The 18474-nt window shown below is 54.3% G+C and overlaps 1 protein-coding gene across 1 annotated transcript in view; it reads right to left on the bottom strand.

Annotated features, from left to right (window-relative positions):
* Positions 1-7921: 7921 nt before the first annotated feature.
* The window catches only part of LOC119107193 (protein shisa-2), a 34395-nt gene continuing 23842 nt past the window's right edge, over positions 7922-18474 (bottom strand). The window contains exons 3-5 of the mRNA XM_037230586.1: positions 13822-13943; positions 13161-13379; positions 7922-9401 (exon numbers count right to left, since the gene is read on the bottom strand). Coding sequence (XP_037086481.1) covers positions 9151-9401; positions 13161-13379; positions 13822-13943 — 592 coding nt within the window. The 3' untranslated portion in view covers positions 7922-9150. The remainder of the gene's footprint in view (positions 9402-13160; positions 13380-13821; positions 13944-18474) is intronic.

Below are 18474 nucleotides of genomic sequence, written 5' to 3'. Positions count from 1 at the left end.
ATGGAGCGAGACCGCCTGCCGGCTCTCACACCACACACACACACACACACACACACACACACACACACACACACACACACACACACACACACACACACACACACACACACACACACACACACACACACACACACACACACACACACACACACACACACACACCACACCGCGCACGCGCACGCGCACGCGCACGCGCACGCGCACGCGCACGCGCACGCGCACGCGCACGCGCACGCGCACGCGCACGCGCACGCGCACGCGCACGCGCACGCGCACGCGCACGCGCACGCGCACGCGCACGCGCACGCGCACGCGCACGCGCACGCGCACGCACACGCACACGCACACGCACACGCACACGCACACGCACACGCACACGCACACGCACACGCACACGCACACGCACACGCACACCTCTCTCTCTCTCTCTCTCTCTCTTCTCTCTCTCTCTCTCTCTCTCTCTCTCTCTCTCTCTCTCTCTCTCTCTCTCTCTCTCTCTCTCTCTCTCTCTCTCTCTCTCTCTCTCTCTCTCTCTCTCTCTCTCTCTCCACGAACGTTAAACAACATTTTGGTGTTGGTCGTATAAGTTATTAGCTATTTGTATGGGAACTGCCTGAGCTGTTTTTCTGCAACATCGCAATGGCACTGGTATGCCACCTAAACGCAGCGATATGGGATATTGCCGTCGGTAGGGGGGCCAGTCATGGACCAGGACACGGCCGAATACGCCCTGTCCAAAACCGGTTTCGAAAAGCAGACCCTGGGACCTAAACCAGGTAGGCTAGGCCATGAAAGCTCCACACACGTGCAGTCATGTCCATTGTGTCCAGCTACCTGCAAACCATCGCAGGTTTTCGCAATACTTTGGACATAGTTGCCAAGACGGTGTGCCGTTGCAATTTCAATGGTTTCGTCGATCAGCGATGCGAAGCCTGACGCTCACGGTCGTTTATTGAGCGGTTATTCGTGGTGGGGTTGGATACTCTGCGATAGAACATCCGCCAATGAACGTAGAACAAGCAGGAAAGCCTGATGTGAGCATCTGTTTTTTGGCATTATGAGTTACTATGAGCTACAAGGGGCTTTTGTGTTAGCAGTTGTACGCCTTCGTTAGACGGGGAGGTGCGCGTTAAATGATGTTATCAGGTAATCGTTGATCAATAGCCAAGTTTTTAAGCTGGGCCCAGTGCCACGAATGAGCAACGGTAAGCAAAATATTACATTTGGAAACCATGAGATATCGAGATTGTGCTCAGAATTTGCAGACATACTAAACTGGTGTCCAAATAATAAATTGTCTGATCTCTCACATTCTAACGGCCAATGCAAAGTTCTATGGTAAAGGCTGCACGAAACACAGACGGCCAAACCCGGAATGTTACGATGATTTGCGAAGTCAGAAGGCTACGATGATCCCTCGAGCATCGGGCTTCACATGCATTGCGCGAACTTTCTCGCAAACATAGCGAGCATCCACGTTCTGCCGTCCTAGCACCCAATGCATGGTAACGTTCAGGGCTGCCCAAAACGATGGTCCGTGGCCCCAAACACAAGCGGCAAAGCCGAAAGGCTTTGTTGACTCATACTGAATTTAAGGTAGGCAAAACTGCCAGCGGGCATCGGCGTTCATCACAACGAATCGAAGATCATTTCTAAACACACAGTGCCAAAAAATGTTCCTCTGACCAGTTCCTGAGATCCTCTTAGGAACTGGTTAGAGTCCATCTAAAGAACTGGTTATCTTAGTAAGGTGGCATGTATTTGTTAAACTTTGTTCGCGCTCAGCGAATATGCAGCAATTATAAGGTTTTGATGTCCACGTTGTCTTAAGCTGCTCCTAAAATTTGTATTTAATCTAGCGTGTGCATTTGCGAAGATCATGTGCATCACAGGAACACATGGTTCACCGATACGCAGCAATGGAGCTTAGGTCAACGAATACCAACTGAAAAATATGGATTTTAAGGACAGCTAGTAACGATACGGACCTCAATCGAACCGCTGCACATGCGTTTACTTCGACACTAACCACGGAAGCGTCAGCATGCGGCTGGTTTGGAACATCACTGCACAGGTGTTACACGTTGAGAAAAAGCTGCGTATCCGTTGTGATGAACACCGGTGCCCACCGGTGAATGTCTTCCGTTTCTGGCACCTTCTCGATACGGGTCATCTGACTCACTCGGCCTAGCGGCCTGTGTTTCGGGCGGTCCGCGTATTGCAGTACCGTGCTTGTGTGACAAGACGTCAGGCCCCGAACGTCTGGGATGTCGGTGAGGTTCATGCAATGTTCGGGGTGAGTACTTTGCTTACCTAATGCTGGGTATGGGTCGTCACAGCCCTCCAGCCTGGCCTCATGTCACTCCTGTATTTCGTGCATCCCTCAGCGCTCGGCTGTGTATCGGGTGTTAGTGAAGCCGAGCAATCCTCCCATATGGCGTATGAGTCACGTGGGAAGAAAAAGCATACGCAAGGCAATGGAAATAAATCGTAAAGCTGGTAGCATTTTATTAAGGCGGGATGCTTGTAATTGGAAAGCTGATCGCTACCAGCACAATTGTTTTGCTCGTTTTTACCAACTAAGTTAGAAATCGCTTTGATAGACCGAGCCTCGCCAATACATACGCCAAAATTGTTCGTCTGGTTCTATTCCGATGCAAAGGTGTATTTGCCCAGCACTTGTCTTTTCCTTCACTTCCACACTACAAAAGGAAGCGCTCCGTCCCGGTATCAGAGCCAATGCCATCAACGATATTGAAATATCCTGCTCTCCACACCAACGGACGTTCATATCAGACTTCTCTGCAGTTTGCGTGAGTCTTAACATACAGAGTGCCATAGGCGCCACTCAACCCATTCTGTTCATTTTTTTCTAGTATCAGAGGGCGAAGCAGCGGCGGCAAGTTGGAGCCGGCAGGGGCGCAGCCTGCTTCTGTGTGTACCGCCAGCGCTCAGTGGCGGCAAGTTCGAGCGGGGCGGGGCGCAGCCTGGTTCTGTGTGTACCGCCAGCGCTCAGCGGCGGCAAGTTCGAGCCGGCTGGGGCGCAGCCTGGTTCTGTGTGTACCGTCAGCACTCAGCGGCGGCAAGTTCGAGCCGGCTGGGGCGCAGCCTAGTTCTGTATGTACCGCCAGCGCTCAATGGCGGCAAGTTCGACCCGGCTGGGGCGCAGGCTGGTTCTGTGTGCACCGCCAGCACTCAGCGGCGGCAAGTTCGAGTCGGCTGGGGCGCAGCCTAGTTCTGTGTGTACCGCCAGCGCTCAGCGGCGGCCAGGGCGCCGTTTCTGGCGTAGCGGGAGCGCGGGCCGCGGCAGGGCGCTGGCGGAACTCGTCGGACCCTGGTTGGAGCCGCAGTGAACGAGCGCAGACCTCAGCCCCTGGTTAGCTCCGCGGAACGGGGCGCCTCCGGGCATCGAGAGCAGACTGAGGCCCGCCTCGGAGGGGGGGGGGGGGGGGAGGCAGATCAGAGCGCCGCCGGCCGGACGCAGGCCGCGGCTCCACGCGCTACGTCTCTACAACAGGGGACACCCGGAACCGACTCGACTCGTTAGGAGCCTCCCATTGTTCCCAGCCACTCTAGAACGCCCCGTCCGCGAATAGAGCGCTCAATACCCTGCCAAGCCGCCCTGGTCCCTGGTTTCGCCAGACCCCGGCATCTGTCGGCATCAGCCGTGTATGCAGCGTTCGCAGGCATCGACTGCGGGTGGGGCGTAACGCAGGGTTTCGCCGAGAATTCAGCGCTGTCTCTTCCAGTGGCATTGTTCTACATCGAAAGTAATTACGATGACGTTGCAGCGATGTGCGGTGGTCGCCTTGCGGCCTGCTCCTCTTATTTCAATTTCGTCTGACTCCCGCTTTCTGGGCGTCTCTACGGTATGGTTTAATTTCAATTGCGTTGGATGTGGGAGTTTGAGCACCCCTCCTCGGATTTTACGCCCTCTTCTCTGGCGTCCCGTAGACACGTTTCAGAGATGAAAGCCTTGCCAGGACCGCTGTAGAAAAGCCTCGAAGTGGAAGAACTTCTGCGCCGGCCTGAGTTTCCAGCCGACACTCAGCACCGACTGCTTCCTTTTTCGCCATCGCAGTCAAAAGTATGCTTTAATAGAGGCATCTGAAGTAACCTTTCCAAAGCCTTTTCACTGCAAGCAGGGAAGCGGACGGATAGGTGAGTCAAAGCAGCACTAAGCACGAGATGTTCGACACGTGGGCTTCGCGCCGAAGGTCGTTCTCATGGACATTCGTCGGACAGCTGCAATGATTCAAGCATCGTGACCCCTCTCAGGCCTTCTAGGTGGTTAGTTAAATCCTTGGTCTGAGTGCGGCTGACGACGCTGCATTCCAAAAATCAACCACGTAGAGGGTGGGGTAAATTCGAACAAGATCAAATGGATATTTTAAGGGAACCTTGTCTATTAAACACCTGTTATGGACCGCGATGACACGTGTGACCATGTGAAGTGTGGGAGAGTAGCACCATTGCCACACCGCCCGATCGCTGAGCCATTACCGTCCGCCCAGCCATTACCATTGGCCTTCTCACCGCCGTAAAACGAAATGGGGTTCTAAACTTGCGCATCTGGACCGCGAGGAGCGCCGATCACCAGCTGGGTACGGAGTCGCTGCGCACATGCGAGCTGTCTACACATGGAGGCGATCGAGCCGACAGCCTGGGACATCCCATAACTGCGCCGGGTCCCTCGTTTTACGACGCCCCGGCTCGCTGGAGTCACTCCGCCAGGCTGTAAACGGCAGCGACGCTGCTCCGCGACTCGACCGCCGGACCCGGCCCTACCAGCGGGGAGCGTCGGTAGGTTGCCCTCCCCCGCCCACGTCATGGCTTGATCGGCACAGCGCAAGTCACGTGGCCGACGCGGCCGTTTTTGTGCGCGGGCCGTCTCTGAATATAGTCGGCCGCGGAGGCAGACGGAGCGCAGGCCCGCCCGCCGGCGCCGATCGTAAAGCCGTGCCGCCGCTCTCCGTCGGTCTCGATGCGCCGGGTTTGTCAACGCCGGACTGACAGAACTGCGCTCAGACATGCGCCTGGGTCGCGCAAATGGATCTTGGAATCGATTCTCTGATTGCTGGACTCTGGATCTTTTAGAGTCGCAGGTCAGTCAGTCATTTTGAAATGTTGCCGAAGAACCTGAGGTCCAAATGTATTTCTAACTTTCTCCAAGGGACCTTCTGTAATCTCAGATTTTGAGTAACTTTGTCTGAGTTGTTATATATCGGGTCTTGGATCGTTGCCCCCGGGGTCGTGAACCGTTAATGTAAGTTGTAGAAAGATTTTTGAAGTTCACTGCTCCTTCCAAATTTTGGTTAAGAATTTTCCAGGCACACTTATCCAAAGGTACATGACTTTTGCCCCTGATCCTGTAGCACCCGAAAACGCAACTTGTCTTAAAATCAGCTGCAAGCCCAACCACGGTATTACAACCGGTGACATTTAAAAGAAAAGCTGGCTATTTTAAGCCGGCCGACGTCGTTGCCTCTTCTATCACAACTCAGCATGTCATGACACCTATATGAATAGCATTTGACAAGCATGCAATAGGCCCCTGGATAATAGTAACGCTGCTAGATTGAACACACCCCTTTCTGCAATTTTCCTGCTGTGATAAAAGTGTTCAAGCACAAAAATGATAGGCTACCTAAATTGGAAATCCATGCTACATAGATGGAGAGCCCAAAACACGTAAAACCAGGCCACAGACAGCGTCTAGCACGTGTTCTCATCTAACATCGTCACACATGCACATATATATATATATATATATATATATATATATATATATATATATATATATATATATATAGCTAACAGGTTCTTTTGAAACAAATGGACAAAATCCAATATTTTTCGAAGTAGTATGGTCGCTAGATCTACTTATGACGGTTCTAGACCTGTATGCCGCTTTGGAGAAAACCGGGGACGCCTTCCTGACCCCTTAGAATCCGTAGGTACAAATTGTTCTAGAATATTAGCCTGCCTGCCAGGCTTGAACTCAAATCACTAAAATGTGTCATGTCAGTATGTGCCAGCCTCCGCCTTTTAACCTACTCATTTTCGTCCCGCCTGCCTTAAAATGCAAGCAACAACGATCATAAAATTGCACACACGAAAGCATAGCATGCCAAACCGACAACCTCACAAAAAGTTGCATGCTTAGGCCGGTCCACGCTGGCATGCTTGTTGGTTTACTTGAGACCATCGACATGGATTCTGGGACGGATCTGTAAGTCATACAACTTAGATCTTGCAAAATCTAACATGAATTTCGAACTGTTGAAGGATCTTTTGAGGTCCTCGGTATGTGTCCAGTTTTTACGCGCAGATATTCCAGGATTTTGTCCTATTTTCGGAATTTGTCGAAGCTGTATCGATATCTATTTTTCCTAATTTTGTTGATAGACTATTTGGTTATTTGGGAGTGATCATTTTTCCGATTTTGTAAAGGCATCCTTAGTGATTTATGAAGTTGCCATGTGTTCCAAGCACATACCTGGATGTGACTGCGAGCAAACGTCGGAGGGTCCTGCGGGGGATGCCACCTTTAACTCCTGCCGGTTCATCTTGTTCGCGATTCACAACTGTAGATTTTGACGCAGCCGCATCGACAAACTTGATGACGCTCCCCATTTCCGAGTCCACAGTGCACAGAAACCGACCAGCCGTCTCACAAAGAGCGCATCCCCTTGTCCCTGTTCCAACGACGAGTGCCCCACATTTCCGAGAAGCCTGGTTGCCTCACTCCAGATCAGAACGGCGCACTGACTCAGCGGCGGTCGTCGTCGGACCGTCTGTCGGCCCTCAGCCCAGCGCCGCGGCGCAGTCACCACTCTGAGACGTGCGCCAGCCGAGACGTCCGGGCGGGGTCGGCATCAGAGACGTCCGGGCGGGGTCGGCATCAGAAACGTCTAGGCGGGGTCGGCATCAGAAACGTCTGGGCTGAGTCGGCATCAGAGACGTCCGGGCGGGGTCGGCATCAGAGAGGCCCGGGCGAGGTCGGCATCAGAGAGGGTGGGGTCGGCGCCAGAAACGTCCGGGGGGCGGGGGGGGGGGGTCAGCACCAGAGAGGCCCGGGTGGGATCGGCACCAGAGACGTCCGGGCGAGGTCGGCATCACAGAGGCCCGGGTGGGGTCGTTATCGCCCTGGCGCGCGGCACTACACGACACCGCGCCTTATCATTATAATAACGGCACGCTTTTACGTGGATTATCGGGGCAGGCGTGCATATTGGTTGTGAGGTGGCGGCCTTGGCGCCAGCTCATTCCCGCAGGACTTTGCTCTGCTCCTAGTGACGTGCGCTGTCCTGCAATTGGGACTTCCGAGGGTTTCAGCAGGCGGCCCGACAAACTTTGGACAGCTCAAGACAACTTTGCTGCCGTTCTTTGCTGTTAATAAACAGTCACTGACTGGTGAGCAGTGGTTTCTTGAATTCCTTGTTTATGCTCGCTGCTTTTGATCGTTCTGAAATGAGGTGTAGGGCCCCATTTGATCTGACCATTGAACGCTCGCCGACCGGATACACATACCCATGCCCGCAAAGTTGTGACGAGGCGGTGGCTAAATGAGATTGATGGTTTTATTTCGGGGCAGGATTCGGTGCCAATAACGCACTTTTCTGCCTTCTTCCTGGCTGCTCCTCCATCCCCAACAGATGGATATTCTTATTGAAGCGATAGGTGCTGTTCTTAATTTGTACAGCGCCAAGGAACCGTCTCAAGGGAAAAAGGAATGAAAATGCGAAGTAAAAAAAACGGGAACTGCGCAGATACGAGACCACATGTCAGGCGGCAGTTGACAAGGTACACCTATAAGCAAATGAGCCTCCCGTCGTGCTCTGTAGGGGACACAGTTGCGCGCATAGCTCAACACGGCATAAAGTGTCGGCAGCACCGAAAAACAGAAACCATCTCTTGATAAGCGCGTGTATTGCTGAATCAAACGGCCCAGTCCACACGGAGCCAGCCCGGCGGGCCCAGCCTGGCAGGCCTGCTCGAACGCTCAGATCCGCCTGATCTGCTTGAACGTTCAGATCCTGGCGTTTCTCAGCCTAAGCTCGGCTGTACTGTATACATATTCACAACACTATCTAGTCTACATGATGCTGAGTACTCCAGCCAACGGGCGCCGCTACGTGACACATTGATTAGGAGCGCAATATAAATACCGCCTGAGCTACACAGAACGTCCGCTGCGGAAACACAACATGGTCTAGTGATTGTCATCTGTCGTAACCATCAAGGTATGGCAGCATCACACTCAACGCATGCAGCTTATTCAAAGCATGTCAAACCCTTAAATAAGAAACACTTCCTTGATGTGATCTACGTCACTAGCATGTCACACAACACTTAATTTGTAAACGCAACTGGCAAAATATGCATGACTGGACAGTCGATGCCGCTGTTGTATAGACACTGATGTTTACACTAAAGAACGCCCCACCTGAATTTGAGCACCTCACTTCAGTTTAGGGGGACCGCGACCTTTGAATCATTATCATCCCACAGGAGGGCACATTCTGGGTCGCACGAGTCTAGTAGCTGTGCATCACGGACTGAGTAACTTCTCCGTTACAAAGACAAGGCTATTTCCAGTTCATGATCGAAGACCGGCTTTTCCAGAACTTTGTGTTTAAGTTACCGTTCACCAGGATCATATCCAAGGTCGATGGCATCTTACTCCGCTTCAGATTTCGAATGTAAACCGGTGAATGACCTCGTGGGCAGAAAACACGCTGCGTCATCAGCGCCTGATTCCGACAGCCCGTCATAATACATGCACCCTTCACTGCATACACATACAGCGGCGTATCCACATCATCAGCTGCTGAGGCAACACTCCATTCATTCATATCACATGGGATGACTGTATGACGTCACGCAGCCAAGGCGAGCGCGGCGGCCTTTGGCAGCCGTCAGACGCCGTCACGGCGGCGCCTCCTGCTGACGTCACTGGGGCTGCAGACCGGCCCCAGCGTCGCCGCTCGTCGCCACACCTCGCGCCACGGCCTGCCGGCGGTCTGCCGGCGGTCTGCCGCCGTCGCCGGGCTGCCGGCCGGCCCCAGTGTCGCCGCTCGTCGCCAAACCTCGCGCCACGGCCTGCCGGCAGTCTGCCGCCGTTGCCGGGCTGCCGGCCTGCTCGGCTCACATCTTCGTGGCCCGGTAGAAGCTGTCGTCGCTAGGCGACATGCCGGCGATGTAGTGGCCCGAGCCGAGCTCGCCGCTGGCGGTCGTGAACGGGTGCGGGTAGGGCACCGGCAGCGGCTCCTCGAAGCCACTCAGCTTGTTGAAGTTGTACGGCGGCGGCAGGCCGGCCGACTGCTCGATGAACAGCTGGCGCTCGTTGTCGGTCGTCGTCGACACCGAGCTGTTGCCCACCGAGTCCGTAAACGACACTGGCGACAGACAAGAGCGAGCTATTGGCAGCAATGGGAGTGGGAGTGGCGTATGTGGTGGAAGCGCAGTCAATGAATATCGGTGACAAACACAAAATAGCACGCCTCGATTGAAAAAGCTAGCCTGTTAAATGTCACATATCAGACAAATACCCTGGTTCTGAAGTACCCGTTACCCGTTATCCCGTAAAATATTATAAATACCCGTTTATTATTATTATAAATACCCGTTTCCTTCGAGCACGACTTTGATTTGCTTAAGAAAGCAGAGCACATCATGATTCGCTTCATAATGTGGGCGTGACATCATTGTCACATTAGTCGTGGGCCATAAACATGAGCTCCGCGTCTGGGCTCTCCCGGCTTTACGAGATCAAGCTCCCATAATGCTGAATCCAGACCGTAAAACACAAATCCTGCCACTCAGATCCGATAATTTGGCGCGGCCAGCCTCACAAACAATAGCCGTGCTGCGTCCGTCCGCTGCAGCAATGGCGCCACAAATCGGGCTCCGACCGCCCTCCGTCGTCCAGCGTCCACTGCGGCCCGCTCTGCCGAGACATCAGCGACCCATCCATCCCTCTGCCGTCCGGTCGGCGTCGGCTGGCCAGCCATGGTTAGACCTCGGCTGGCTCCGTGCAAACATTTCCGGGCTCTGTCCCTGCACGGCGCGTCTGTCGCCGAAGCTATCATTCAGGGGCCGGGTGTGTTACAGTCGCGTGCCGGGGCCCACCATGCCCCCTCCCCCTCCCCCCTCCTCTCCGCACCCGACACCAATCGCCAGAGGGGCGGACGGCGCTTTTGCTGTGGTCAACGTGGTGTCTGTTGAGCACACGCAAGCGCGGCACGGTACGCCAGCTGCAGTCGACAGCGTGTTCCCTTAGCATACGCCCGTAAGTATATCATCAACACACCTTCTAAGCGCGCGCAAATACTAGAGGCGCACTAAATGCAACCGCGGCACCTCCACACACTCACGCGTGAAAGGCACACCAAATGCTGCCGCGAAGCCTTCCAGACGCATACACGTGCGGACTGCATGAAACGCAGCCGCGACTGTTCCGTCCGCACGTGCACGTGCACGTGCGGACGGAGCACCAAACGCAGCCAATGTATCTCCTCAGCACGCTCCTGTGCAGACATTGCACTGTGTGATCCCGCGGCACCTGCACACGTGTGCTGCAGGTCAGCAGCGGGGGGTTGATGGCGGGGGGGATGTGCTCTGAGTCTGACGGGAGGCGAGCCTCTGCTGTGACCAACGATTGGTGACGGTGGACTGCTCGTGGGTGGTGGGGTTGGTGGCTGGATGGGGAGGGGGGGGGGGGGGGCTCTGCTCTGAGTCTGACGCGAGCTCTGCTGTGACCAACGATTGGTGACGGTGGACTGCTCGTGAGTGGTGGGGTTGGTGGCTGGATGGGGAGGGGGGGGGGGGGGGGCTCTGCTCTGAGTCTGACGCGAGCTCTGCTGTGACCAGCGACTGGTGACGATGGACTGCTCCCCAAGCCGCTGACCAGCAACAATGCTGCGCCAGAAAACACCAATCACACGAGGAAAATATGAGACTCGGTAACACTATCGCTGGTATAAAGGCAGCGAATCAGCTGTTTTGGGGTGACGTTGACGGCTTCTGCCAAAGCCACAGTGAAAATGACGAACATGAGCCTATAGCCGGGCTGGACTGTAACTATGTCTTTGTTTCGCTGCCTGCCATGAGGCAGTCTCCCTCTTGCTGTCCATGTCCCGCTGTCTGCCGTGAAGCCGTCTCCTTCCACTGAGCCTGTAGCCCAGCTGCGCTCCTGCCCGACAGTCGTCGCCGTCTGTCCACGCTGTCCACCTCCGCCAACCCCGGCCCCCTCTGGCCTTCTCTGCGGTGCAGGCGGCCCGCCAGCTATCAGCGCCGCCGTGCGGGCCTCGTCGGCTGACCGGGCGCCTCCCCCGGGGGCCTGCGCCGCGTCACGCCGACGACAAATGACAGCCTTCGCGCCCAGTGGAGCGCAGCAGTACCCTCTGTTAATGTCGGCCACTGTGCTCACTGCGCTGAAGTGGAGGAGGAAGAGCAGGAGGAAGAAGAGCAGACGTGGGAGAAGAGAGGGGACAGAGTGGGAGGAGAAGAGGAGAAGAAGAGGGATCTGGGTCGTTTGACGCCTGTAAATATGGTTAAACCTAGGGTGCTAAGAGGCATTTACTTTCGGAATGGCTGGCTGGGACATAATGACTAGCAAGTGGGAGCGACAAAAATCCGATGCCAACTCCGTTTTACACCCGTGAAGTGGCGTCTAGAATTTCCCTTTCACCCCAGTGCATCACTTAAAGTTGTTCTAAAGCCGCGTTGTGAAAGTCACATTAACAAGATGACGGGCTTTCGTGTTACAAACGTTTGGCTGCAGTCTTTAACGCACACGCATAAAAACAGTCACGAATGGGGCCAAACAAGCCTACATATGTTAAGAGAGTATCCAGGTTCTTTGAAAGGTTTATGGCGCACTTTTTAAAAGGGATTCTTTGGAAGCAGCAGGGTAGATTGAGAATAGACAGCACAGGCCATGAAAAGGACTCGAAAGAAGTAATTCACCGTTTGGTTCCGGTACATCGATGAAAACGACGAACCGATGACCGACACAACAGCAGCATACGCCCAGCTATTAAGGTCGTTTGGCGATGTTCGCCTTGTTCTGCTGGGCGGGAAGCTGCCACCAGCTTGTCATGAAATGTATGTACGCCAGTTTACCGATACGCGTGTGGGACACGCACTGTTTGTTACAAGCTGGAAGGTCCATTTCCCAAGACAATATTCAGACAACTTAACTTATAACTTTGTGTGAGGCTGACGAACGGAAGGACGTTATCTCCGGATGTGACGTCACCATCAGTGAAGACGTCTATTTCACAAAACCACAATTTCTACAAGAAGCTTTTCAGCTTTCATTACCGAAAAACTTGCGTTTGTCGTGTCCACTGGAGATTTACAAAATTTCACTGGAGATTTACGAAAAATAGAGACAGAATTTCGGATGCAGTGATATACCAAAAGACGGGAAAATAGTCGGCCGCTGCATTAGTTCCGCCCAAAACCAGCCCCGTCAACAGTGCGTGAGCTTCATTAGCAGTCTACGTCAGCTGTGGAGAGTCCTTCAGACGTGTGAGCGTGAGGTGAGGGGGGCGGGCCAGGCTGATGACGGGTCTGAGGTCACGTGGGCCCGGATCTGGGGTCCGGGGACAGTGTCAGTCGCCAGACAATGGCCGGTGACAACACGGCCCGACACACGCGTCAGGCAGTGCGGACCTGTTTGTGTTCTCACACCTGACGCGACCCTGACAACGTTATGAATATCTGCATTGTTCGGCTGTTCTTCATCAGACAAAAAGACGAGGCCACGGATCCGTCGACCACACACCTGGACGGGGATCGACCAACCGATCAATCCTCGAGCGCACACGTGAACTCAAATCGCGGTGTTCGACTCACGCCTCTCAGATGCAACCGGAACCGGTGGAAGTGGAGCAGTTGATCCGCTATGGCAAGTCAGCTTCTCATCCATTTTTAGATAACCGCTCACCAAAACATGTCATTGTTACGGCGCATAGGTAGCGTCTTACAACAATCACACACAAGGATCACTGCTTACGAAGAGCCTTTTAATGCCGCTGGTGACAGGGGTGTGGAAGCAGTGTGATAAATTAATCCCGGCCCACGCTATGAGCTGCCGGCATCCGCCAGCCCCGCCGTCAGCGGCCCGCGGTCCGATCCACACCACTGACCTCTGTTGGTCCGGTACGAGGTGAAAGTTCTGGGCAGGCTGCCGACGCCGTTCAGGTTGTCGGTCCGGCTCTGCCTGGGAACGGCAACCTCGTCCACGTCCTGCAGCATGTCCTCCATCTCCTGGCGACCGGACCTGCCGTCCCGCCGACCCAGTGACGCCGACGAGTAGCTGTACATGTTGGCCACGCCGCCGGACGTCGATGACGAGCACATCCGATCTGCCGAACCGCAGGCACGTCACGCGTGTAAAAACACGGCCGGAATAGCCGCCCCATCAATCTGGATCTGGGCGGGCCGAGGTCAGGCCAGGATCTTGTCCGTTCCTCTGTTCTTGCCGTAAAAAGGCACGGCCGCGAGCTAGCCCGGCCCAGATGCGACCCCAGTTCAGCCGCACCGGGCGTGGGTGGTACCCTTTGATCAGAGCCAAGTTCTGCACATCATGGTCTTGCTAGATGATAGGCCTAATGGCTATGACCCGTCTCCGAAAACCGTTGACACGGATGCATTGGGACGTGTTGCAGAAGAGATCGGCTCTGTAATGCGATCGGTAGCTGGCCCCGCAGACAACGATACCTGCACTGCACGCCGCCCGGTCAGCCGTCACGTCACAGAGCGCCTCGAAGCCAGCCGGCTTTTTCGCATCGACTCATCCCAACTGACCTCGCTTGGCATCGTCACGCCTTTTGCAGCAGGCACGGGACTTGCAGAAGTAGCAGGAGACCGCAACGATGACGACGATGGTGGCGAGCGCCCCCAGAGCCACGCCCAGGATAAGAGGGAGGCTGCCGGCACAACAGCAAACGTGAGGAGCCCCAGTCCGGCTCAGATGGGCGGCACGTGCGGGACATAAAGACAAGCCCAGCAGGCCGATAAGGGATGACAGGCCTGGAGTTGATTCACTTGATTCTAGAAAACGGCGTCAATCTCAGAACTTGACGGGTTTTGTAGTCGGCCCAGCAGTCAATCGATACGTTCAGTGCGTTTCTCAAGCTGATATCAAAATTAACTGCAAGCTCGGTGAAGCTAAACTAGAATGGATTCTCTGGCCTGAAAATTAGGCACAAGCCTGCTGCACGAATACGGACAAACTTGTGGCGCGCAAGAGTGTTAGTTTTGTAAATGACTCTTCGGTCGAACTGAGGACCCGGCGGCATAAACTCCACCCAAACTGCTCTTTCCCAGCGGATGAAGAGCACTTTATTTTGACGAACGACAATTTATTATGTCTGTTGTGACATTTATCAAAAAGTCTTTAATTTGAAGAGCATGATAGTCCGGCCAGCAAATAATGACCAAATTAAATCGACTGCTTGACAGCAAATTTTCCCCACGCATTGCAATATTCCAAGCAAAAACATTGGGGAGCCAAAGCCAAATTTGGGGCAGCCCAACATTGAGGAGAGAGGCAGTGCAAGGTTATCACAAAAGAATACAAATCGACAACCCTGGTGCGTACCGGTTAGGGACTGCAGAAACTTTGTCCCAATCATAACTAAAAGGCAGCCATGAGCGGAGGAGGAGAGCGAGGCAAGTAAGAAGCGAGTTGCTTATCACGATGTAGATTATATAAAAGTCTTACGTAATGGAGCCAGCCACTTTTCAGAACGCACATATCGATGCGACTAGTCTATGTGTTAGCTTTGGGAAGTCCGTCTGTTTAAAGAGCCGAACCCGCAGACGTTAACTGATGTAGTGTTCCCGGGCTGATTAACAAATCGCAAAGTCTGGCAAGTCATTTGTAGGCTGTGTCAGAGCTGGCAATTTTAGCAGATTAAATCAATCAGTTTACGGTGATTTACGCTGATGGTGACTTTAAAAGAGACTGCCGAAACGATAACTCACTGGTTGAAGATCGAGCTCAATGAACTGAACTATATGCCACTATGAACTAACTAATGAACTAACTATATACCACTATGCAGTCTTCACGGTCCAAAACCTTTTTTTGTTTAGATCATTGCCAGTTTATGAAAAACCGGCGTCAATGAAGGTAACAATGCCTCCATTCTTTTTTAGACACTCGGACCTTTTGCATTGTTCTATCTATTACTGCGCGCATGTGGGTAGAATGGCGTTGGGAGCCGTCAGTGATTTGTACACGTTCCATTTGCACACCCCGTGCTGAGGCTTCTATGTTCAGAACCGCCCCGCTGCCACAATCGGACAGACATTATTATAAATGCGCAACACACGTGATTCGTTAGGCACAGGAACCCACACTTTTGTCGACGTGATTAATCATTTTCTCCTTCGTAACGCAGCGTCAGTTTCGTGTCGCTGCAATGTCATGGTAGACTGAGTCTGGTCAAATTTCGACTAGCATTGCGGACATTTCCGCGAAATGCAAATTCTGCGCTAGTACGTTAATGAAATGGGGAAGGCTATATCTGTTTGCATGGCAACAGATATATATGAGGCTTGGGCCAAGCTGGACCGCTCAAATTGAGCAATACACCAGTGTTTGCGTAGAATCATCGGCTTACAATCTCAATAATGATAACCGTTGGATTATTTACTGACACTTTATAGGGTTGAAGGTCTTCATGGCATGTTGGATCCGAAGGCACGTCATCCACGCCTTAACAATTATTGCGTAATGCCGCGAGACCCCTGACAAGGCTAGCTTCATACTTATGCATATCCATATTCATGCTGTCGTTATCAAGCGTATAGATTCTCCCGCTTGTCATTGGTATTATTTCCAGACACTACCTCATACATGCATGGTAGGCATTGGTGCAAAAGCACGTCACAAGTCAGGACAGAACGTCACAAAACTGGCTGACGCATGGCGCCAACCGCGGCTGCACACACAACTGAAACGACCACACCAGCTGCTCCGAACTGCTCCAATTCTAAACAGGGCAACTTCGATCAGAGCGCACGACAGCATGCCCGTGCTTTAAGCCAGCGCCGAACGTAGCCCGCTCCATCCCACCGACCCGGCGAGCACACGACGTCAGACGGCAGGCCAAACAGGAAGCGGCTATTTGAATCAATGGTGGCGACCGGACAGCGCGGCGGCGACGCTCAGTCTGGCGCGCCGCGCCGACACCCGCCGCGCCGGACAGCCCCGCCGACAACAGCACCACATCCTTTATGCTGTCCGCATTGATTGGGGGTGGAAAAAGCCCGGCCAGCCAGAGTAATCGTATCAATCAAATGCCGCCACCACCGGCGAGCAGTGCTGGCGCCCGCACAGAGAGGAGATGGGGCGCCGGAGGTGCAGGGGGCGGGAAGGGTGAGACGCCCGCACAGCGAGGCGATACGGCGCCGGAGGTGCGGGGGGCGGGAGGGGTGAGACACCCGACGGCGCCGCCGCCTCCAGCGGTGATGCAATGACGGCTCTCTGTGGTGGTGTCAGCCTGCCGGGGGAGATGAGCTTGCACTATCGCACATGGGCAGGCGGCCGGGCTACGCGCGCGATGGAAAGCAAACATTTGCGGACCGCCGGAACCTCCGAAAAACGAACGAACGACCAACAAGAGAGCAGGGGACGATTAATTGCTTTTCTCTCAACGCAGAATGTGTACGGATAAAATGGGCCGTATGGAAAAATGCGAGTGCCGTGTGCCATGCCAAATGGTGTGAGTTGATAGACGTCTTCGCAGCCTCACCGAGCGACTGCGTCACATCAGCAAATCCCTGCCAAATCGTTAACGTCACGACGTTCCCGACGCACCGGCTGACGTCAGCAGATCCCACCACACCGTCCGACGTCAGCACATCCCCACCACACGGCCTGATGACAGCACGTCACATCACACAGTCTGACGTCAGCACATCCCGCCACACAGCCTGACCTCAGCACATCCCACCACGCAGTCTGACGTCAGCACATCCCACCACACAGCCTGACGTCAGCACATGCGACCACACAGCCTGACGTCAGCACATCCCACCACGCAGTCTGACGTCAGAACATGCCACCGCACAGTCTGACGTCAACACATCCCACCACACAGCCTGACGTCAGCACATCCCACCACACAGCCTGACGTCAGCACATACCACCACACAGTCTGACGTCAACACATCCCACCACACGGCCTGACGTCAACACATCCCACCACACAGCCTGACGTCAGCACATGCCACCACACAGTCTGACGTCAGCACATCCCACCACACAGCCTGACGCCCGACTCGGCCGGTGATGCCGGCACGTGCGTCGTCCGGCGGCGCGTGCGGCCAGCCCGCAGGCCCTGTCTCCGGCTGCTAATGGCAGACGCCACAGCTCGACTCAGTGACTGGCGGTGACGGGCGTTTGGCTCCACGTCCCAAGCCCGCCACACACACGGCCCCTTCCCTCTTCCCTCCCTCTCGCCTCGGCCCCGGGCCCCTCCACGCCCTGCCCAATCGAACCTGCTGAGAGAGTAGGCTAAATATCGTGCGACAGGCCGATACCCCCCGTGATCTTCTCATCCTACCCCCCGTACCCTCCGCGATCTTCTCATCTTAAAGATCACCTTAACAGATCAAGTTTTTTCCAGTTGTGATTTGTACCTATTAACCAAATGTTTGGGTGCCCACCTCACTAATGATTATGCTGCAATGCCAATAAGTCATTAGTCAGCTGGTGCAACCCATCGAGGTGTCGCGAAGAGCATGAAGAACGAAAAGACGTGGTCAGTTTCAGGATGTGCAACAAGGAGCCTACATGAGGAACAAATGCGCCGAGTCCGTCCACAGGCCACGTGACGGCTCCCATCGCTACACGGATGACGCAAACGAGAGCCCGTCAACCTGTGTTAACGTCATCAGCTCTGTTCCCACGGCGGTGATGACATCTGCGGCATAAATACATGGACCGGAAGGGCTCCTCCTGGCTGGCGCTATCGGTGTGCTTAGCTCAAGTGTCGCAGGCCGCCACGGGTACCGCTAACACCTCACGAGCTGAGGCACACAGTTTATCCCAACAGATAGGCTCTCGTTAGGCTCGTCATGTCCTGTCGGCGGCGCGACCAGACGCACAGCTCATGGCGTGAGAGCAGCGCGACCAGACGTACAGCTCATGGCGTGAGAGCAGCGTGACCAGACGTACAGGTCATGGTGTGAGAGCAGCGTGACCAGACGCACAGCTCATGGCGTGAGAGCAGCGTGACCAGACACACAGCTCATGGTGTGACAGCAGCGCGATAAATGTGCGCCAGATTCCTTCTTAGCTGGGGTTCGACGACTTCCAGGCGGATGTTTGGTTTATTGTGGTATCCGTTGTTATGAAGTGATCTGTCTGTCTCGCGTGCGCGGATGTGTTTGGTTCATCAACGCCCGCGAGTGTGTGCCCTGTGACAATCTCTCAAAGCGACTATT

This window comes from Pollicipes pollicipes, unplaced genomic scaffold (genome assembly GCF_011947565.3).
Source record: "Pollicipes pollicipes isolate AB1234 unplaced genomic scaffold, Ppol_2.1 Scaffold_6686;HRSCAF=7923_pilon_pilon_pilon, whole genome shotgun sequence".
NCBI lineage: Eukaryota > Metazoa > Arthropoda > Thecostraca > Pollicipedomorpha > Pollicipedidae > Pollicipes > Pollicipes pollicipes.
Note: the sequence above shows the minus strand (reverse complement) of the source record. Positions and strands in the feature narration are given on the sequence as shown.